This window comes from Odontomachus brunneus, unplaced genomic scaffold (genome assembly GCF_010583005.1).
Source record: "Odontomachus brunneus isolate Ranch 3 - 2012 unplaced genomic scaffold, Obru_v1 Obru_scaffold_183, whole genome shotgun sequence".
NCBI classification, from domain to species: domain Eukaryota; kingdom Metazoa; phylum Arthropoda; class Insecta; order Hymenoptera; family Formicidae; genus Odontomachus; species Odontomachus brunneus.
The window spans coordinates 660,680-668,012 of NW_022639633.1; the positions used below are offsets into that span (position 1 = coordinate 660,680).

Here is a 7,333-nt window from a genome sequence, read left to right on the forward strand (position 1 = left end):
ATATATATATATATATATATATATATATATATATATATATATATATAGTACCGTTTAATCGACTTCTTATTAATAGTACGTTATTAATAAACGTATTTTAATGCATTTAATTTGGATTAATATATGGTACACGGAGAGAAATTAACAAACTAATATTTCCGATAAATTTTTATATCCGATCAGGATATAAAAATGGGATATTTGATTAAATTTAATCAAATATTTCTGAACATAATGGTATTTTATTTGATAAATCTATCAAAAAATTATGAACCGATATTTCTCATCGGAATATCTGCTCTGACTATAATTCCTATAATGACAGAGCTGTGATAATCGTTATACGACGCGACGCTCGTCATATTTTCGTGTTTCCTGTATAAAGATTATTATTGTATTGTTTTAACAAAACAGTGATAAATAGAAATAGAATTTGACTCTCTAGTTTTTAACCATCGCTCAACGATTTTTGATCAGTCGTACATTGTTGTTAATATACTTTTTACAGTTTTTATAAATATGCAACAATTTTACTTTTTCGGATGTTTTTTGATTGAATACAAAAAAATTCATCGGTCTATTGATCTGTTGATCTGTTGATTGAAATATCTGTTGGTTTTTTATCGAATTTTTTATCGAATAATTTCTCTCAATATAAGAGTCATGTCTTATTTGTAAATTAATGAGATGCATCAGAATCACCTAATTTGAATTAACATTTAGAAGAGTTATGTCTTACGTGTAAGTTAATGAGATACACTAATGTCGTGATCGTCATCGATGATGTGTAATTTAATGTTAATTACATGCTTAATAAAAAATGCTAATGAAATATTAATGAAATTCAATGTTAATAAAATTACAAGTGTGATTTAAAAAGAAACCCATATTGCAAGAAATAATATTGCATCAGCATTTTGTAATATGTTCAGATATATCTGTCGATATTGTAGTCCACGCTTAGATAAATTATATTTTGCCACGAATTACTGCCAAGTTAAAGATTGATCTTCGAAAAGAAAGAATTACAAAGAGATATTTACTGAATATGTATGTCGTTGTGTGATATACACGTATTCGCATATTAGCTCACGTTTATTCTTTACTTCACACAAAAGAATTATTAAGGCCCACGTAAGATATGGATTGCGAAATACGTTATATCAACTCAGTGACTCAATGACAAAGGTCTTGATGATTTATCCAGTATTATTGTTTGTAAAATTTAGAATTATTTTATACGACATTTCTATAGAATATAAGAACAATTTTATCTGTGTGTAAAATACTTCTTTGAGGACCTTACACAAAGTCTGCTAATTGTAGCTAATTACAGCTTGCGTTTTATTTTTTCCTTTTTAGATACATGTTAATAACATGCGGTGTGAACGCAATGCTTAATCTACGTCCGGACGACCGAATTTACGATCCTCTGCCTCTTTATCATACTGCAGGTGGCATAATTGGAGCAGGACAAGCATTGATGGGTGGTGTCACTGTCGTGCTCCGTAGACGGTTCAGTGCGTCCAAGTTTTGGTCAGATTGCGTCCATTACGAGTGCACTGTAAGATTCCATTACTATTTATACAACTCTGAGCATGATTAAGAGATATAATTTCTTACGACAGAAATACTTATTTAAAAATATTTCACTGTAAGATATTTTATATCCATCAAAAAAATATTTTTGAAATTCTAATTTTTACATTATCACATAAATACTTTTACACTTTAGAAAAAGATTAATAATGGACAATGTCTGTCTCAAACAGAAACCGGTCGTGGAGTAACAATCAAAACGGGCAATTTTTTATCCAAGAATAAGTCGGAAATGCAAAATAAATTTTCTTACGAAATTTTCTCACGTCAGATATTTCTTGTTCTGTTCCATGGACAACTATAATTAAAACTGTAAAATATTGATTTGCTCGAAAACAAAACCTCGTAAAAAAACATTTTATTTTACAGTTCCGACATTCTCTGCGTGAGAAATTATTTACGATTACGATAATTATTCCTTCTACAATAATTTCTTTTACATCATGATTTCCGAATTCTTTTTAATATTAAATTTGGTTTCCGTGTTTGAGCCGCGTGGATTCATTTTTGTTTGATTCCGACGTTTCGCGAACATTTCAGTCGTGATAATGTACACATAAATTACGTTTTATTTCGTTCCACATCTTTACCGACCAGAATTGAAGACTCGATTGCCCTTTTTAAAGACATCGATGTCTGAAGCATCGGGTCGTTCCTTTTTGATGAAGCGGACTGAAATGTTCGCGAAACGTCGGAATCAAACAAAGATGAATCCACGCGGCTCAAACCCGGAAACCAAATTTAATATGCATGGATACCGCAAAAGCCTAAAAAATCAAATCAAGTTCTTTCTTTTTAATATATTTATATATTATTTATATATTATTTATATATTATTTATATATTATTATATATTATTTATATATATGCATTATTTTTTATATACAGGGTATCTGGTAACTCCCAGAAGAGCCGCGGTGTACAGATAGATCAAACTGAAAATTCTTCTACCATTTTGCGAATAATATATAAAATTCGAAATTATTAATTAAAGAAAATTTGTGAATGATCACGCGTCATATGGTGGATGAGCTGTGATAGGGACGTCTGCTGTTGTATGCTTCTATTAGATCAAATTGAACAAAAAATATCATTTTCCAATGATGATAATGACGTACATGTTTAGTTATTAATTAAAGAAGTTTGGTATACAGTTGGTGTGCGATAATCTGTTTTAATTAATGAGTGAACATCTACGTGGTCATTTGGAAAATGGTAGAAGACTTTTTTGTTTAGTTTGACCTAATAAATAAACATACTACATACAGAAAATGTCACCATCACAGCTCATCTCCCGTATGATACGTAATCGTTCATGAATTTTCTTGAATTAATAACTCAAAATTTTACGTGGTTGTTACAAAATGATAGAAGAATCTTGTGTTTAATTTGATTTAATCTAATTATACACCGCGGCTACTCCGTGAGTTATTGGATACTGTAGATATACGCGTTGATATGTATTATGCATACGGAACTCGTATTATACAAACTATTTTTTTACGGAAGGCTTCAACTTTTTTACATCATTGCAATAAATTAAAAGAATATTATATTTGAAAACTCTCTTTACTTACAGAAGTAAACTCTCTCTTTACGACAGAATATCTTCTCTACAAAATTTATGTTATTATATTAATTGCACAGAATTATAAATTCTCCTATATGATGAAAGTACGTGTACAAATTAATTATTCAATATATGAAAAAAATGATCAAAAATTTTAAAATTAGTCTCTCGAGCTGTTAGCATAAATATTTGTCTGATATGAAAATTCTGCAGCTTGTACCTACGTATCGAATGTATGTCTGTTTCGTTCAGAAAAATTTCCAAGAATATTGCTGTACCTTTACGACTAAATTTCAAAGTTTAAAAATATAAGAAAAGTTTGCAGAAAAGTTTCTATATATGCATATATGTTTTCCGCTAAATATAGTAAGATAAAGCAGCATACATTTATACCAAATCATGTACAAGAAACGGATAACCTAACCGTATTAATGATTGTTTGTACTTTATTTTGGACATTTTTGGAGTCCGTCATTCACTTTGATATCCCCTTAGTGGAAATCGTTGAAGTACTGATTTGTTCGATGATAATGGATTTATAGAATTATGGTTTTTATCTTAGATAGCGCAATACATCGGAGAAATCTGCCGCTTCCTTCTTACGGTTCCTCCAGGTCAGTACGACAGGGCGCACAAAATACGCCTTATGTTCGGAAATGGCTTGAGGCCACAAATTTGGGAATCTTTCGTGAAAAGATTCGGCGTGAAGCAGATAGGCGAGTTTTACGGAGCCACCGAGGGAAACTCGAATCTTGGTAATTCGCACACATATATTTCTCTTTCTCTTCTTCTCTTGACGTTTACAGAAGTAATGATTTTCATCAAAATTGGTTTCTTCAACATTTCATGTTTATCAAGAGTTTTCTATATTTGAGTTTTCTTATGGAGGACACTTGTTTGATTTGCAGTCAATATTGACAATACAGTTGGTGCCGTTGGTTTCGTGCCAAGATACGCGAGTGTGTTATATCCCGTCGCATTGTTGAAGGTTGACGACGAGACAGGGGAGCCGTTGAGAGGACCAGACGGATTCTGCATACCATGCAAACCTGGTACGTATCACAGTACAAAATTTCACATGGAAGAGAAAACACGACGGAGATATTTTCTCGAGAAAATTTTTTACGCGTTGCTGCGTCGGATTTAATTCCGCCTGTTTCTAACATAATGATTACAGAGCACACAATTTTGTTAACTGTATTATTTAGTAACATATGTCATGTATATATATTCGTTTAGGTGAGCCTGGCGTTTTTGTGGGTAAGATTAATCCGAAGAAAGCAATAAACGACTTCAGCGGCTATGCGGACAAAAAGGCTTCGGAGCAGAAGATTATACACGATGTCTTTAAGAAGGGCGATCGAGTTTTTAATTCTGGTCAGTAAAGATGTGGAACGAACGAAGTAACGAACGAAGAAGTGGAATAAAGTAATTTATGTGCACGTTATCACGAACATTATTCACATTACGATTTAATTCTTTATACAGGTGATATTCTAATCATGGATGAGTATGGATACTTCTTTTTCAAGGACAGGACCGGCGATACGTTTAGGTACGTACATCTTATTAATTAGATTTTTACAAAATTCATAGAATGAAAAACATTGATATTCAAACAATTCAGACTAGATTCATTTAGCAATTATCGGGTTATAAATTTCTTTAGTAAAAATCAATGAACTTGATCAATAATATTACATAATTTTTTCAAAGGAAATATTTGAACTTAGAAATATTGAAACTGAGATAAGATTGAAATTGAAATATTAGGTGGCGAGGTGAAAACGTTGCTACTTCGGAGGTAGAGGCCATTGTCAGTAATGTGATAGGACTCAAAGACGCAGCTGTATACGGTGTCGAGGTAAATGACAGTATTAACACTGACAGTATTAAGCACTGACACAGATTTATCAAAATATTTCGAAGTTTGGTAATTACTTGAGAAAGTGTGCGATACGTCTTTCCTTGTCGTCACTTCGTATCTTACAGGCCAAAAAAAAAAAGATAGACGGACGCGATATGTATACGCTTAAGCGGGAGTGAAACAGCAATAAGTTTTTTTATTTCATTGGGAGTCTACCAGACTCTTGTCATTGCTTAAGAGTTAGGCGCTTTCAATAAAATGTGGATAAGAAAATTGACATTTAGATAAGAGTTTCTGGGTGTTTACTTAGATAAGAGACTGAAATTTAGATAAGGGAAATCGTCGTTCTGACTTTACGTCAACTAATACTCGTTTTAGAGTTAATATGAAAAGACCTGAGTTAACGAAAATGGGTAATGATCTATTGATGTGATAATGATCTATTGTTATGCGATTAGGTGCCCGGGAGCGAGGGTAAGGCAGGAATGGCAGCTATATACGATCCGAACAATACCTTGGATCTCAAAGAGTTGGTAGAAGGATTGAAGAAATCTTTGCCCTCCTATGCCAGGCCTCTTTTCATTCGTGTTTTATCAGAATTACCAATGACCGGTAATTATATGAAGTTTCTGTTGATTTCTCGATAGACTATAGATGATTTGGAATATGTTTTTGTAACGGAGTAATTAATTAATCTTTCTTACGTGTTCACAGGTACGTTTAAGCTGAAAAAGAAGGATCTGCAACAGGATGCTTTCAATATTGAGAAGGCAAGTCTTATTTTCTCTGTTTTTCTTTTTTTTATTTTTAATTTAAATAGCAGCACGACAACAATGCACTCTGATAACACTCTGATAATGATTTGCGCAGGTCAAAGATCCAGTTTATTTTCTTAACAAGGACTCCTACGTGAGGATGACTGACGAACTCTACAACGATATCAAACAAGGGAAAATCCGGTTGTAATTTCCTATTTTACAACTTGTCCGCACGATTATTGTTCTTCCGTGAATGAACTTCTTTTTAACAAAAGATGTTGCAACACGTTTAACATAATGTTCCATAAATTTTCAATGGTTAGGGCGTGTTAGACAGTCAGCAAACATTATTTTTGTGGACCAATAGACTATCATGCATGTCTTCTTTTGCAAATGTTGTGCCTGTGCGCGAAATATATATTGTTTAGAAGCGACAGGTTTGCCGTTAAAGCAGTAATTGATATTTCGTTATTTACAGATTATTCATAATAGTAAATTTACGTGACAATAACGATACATTTGAGCGTATTGCGCAAATACAGCAAAATGCTATCTTTCAATATTGTTGCACAAATGAAAAAACATGATCAATTGATACGATCAGACACGGAGAAATTTTATATCCGAAATTATTCTAAAAAAATGTATATACTGTTATTTTATTTCACATCAAGTGTAACATTTAAATCGCTTTAATTCGTATTAGTAAAAATTTAATGATAAATTTGTTATATTGAATTGTAAAAAGGTGTTTACAATTCGTGTAAATTCAACCATTGTAATAGATATCAAAGAAAATTAACAACATATTGTAATTTGTCGATTTGAAATCGTATAGATTTTATCGTACATCGTGTTAACTTCTTGAGCTTTAATTTAACTTATTTTGTTAAGATTTACGTGCGCTGCTGTCAATAAGCAAGAATAGGCTTTATTTTAAAACATCGAAAATTTGTACAAAGTCATTGTCGCTGTCATTGATATTTTACTTCTCTTAATCTTGTAGGACCTATTTTTTGAGCGTATAATTGTAATTTTGATATAATTTATGTACTAAGTGTATATGGCTTTATTTTAAAACATCTTCTCAGATTAAACTGTAGTTTTTATATTTACAAGATTCGGAATTTGGCACGTGCGTTAAATTTTTGAGAAATAGATACTCGCAGTTTTCCTGTTTGTCAATAGGTTAGCTTACTTTATGGCCACCCAGTGTATAGGCTATACCTGGGAGGAGATGATTTCGTTTCCTGCGCAATCTCCAGTGCGTTCCAGTGATTCTCATCGCACGAGATTAGTTACATATATATATTTTTTTCTACTGAAAATCAAACGAAAAAATAGTTCGATGTAAAATTTCTGATCCGCACATTGTTATCCTTGTACCATTAATTATAATAACATCTTCCGGCTTCTGCGAAGAATACATGTACACATACATATATATTTAGGGAAATACTTTACAGAACTGTTGATTTCTATTTTTGTAAAATGTATGACTGTTACATAAATAAAAAAGTTTATTATAACGAAAAAACG

General features: G+C 31.9%; 1 protein-coding gene across 2 annotated transcripts in view; it reads left to right on the plus strand.

The window, feature by feature from the left end:
• LOC116851639 (long-chain fatty acid transport protein 4) overlaps positions 1 to 7,324 on the plus strand; it is a 17,188-nt gene extending 9,864 nt beyond the window's left edge. For both annotated transcript variants that reach the window (XM_032831262.1, XM_032831263.1), the window contains exons 5-13: positions 1,363 to 1,564; positions 3,732 to 3,924; positions 4,078 to 4,221; positions 4,409 to 4,546; positions 4,658 to 4,724; positions 4,943 to 5,033; positions 5,495 to 5,648; positions 5,751 to 5,806; positions 5,907 to 7,324. In XM_032831262.1, coding sequence (XP_032687153.1) covers positions 1,363 to 1,564; positions 3,732 to 3,924; positions 4,078 to 4,221; positions 4,409 to 4,546; positions 4,658 to 4,724; positions 4,943 to 5,033; positions 5,495 to 5,648; positions 5,751 to 5,806; positions 5,907 to 6,002 — 1,141 coding nt within the window. In that variant the 3' untranslated portion in view covers positions 6,003 to 7,324. The remainder of the gene's footprint in view (positions 1 to 1,362; positions 1,565 to 3,731; positions 3,925 to 4,077; positions 4,222 to 4,408; positions 4,547 to 4,657; positions 4,725 to 4,942; positions 5,034 to 5,494; positions 5,649 to 5,750; positions 5,807 to 5,906) is intronic.
• The last annotated feature ends 9 nt before the right edge of the window (positions 7,325 to 7,333 follow it).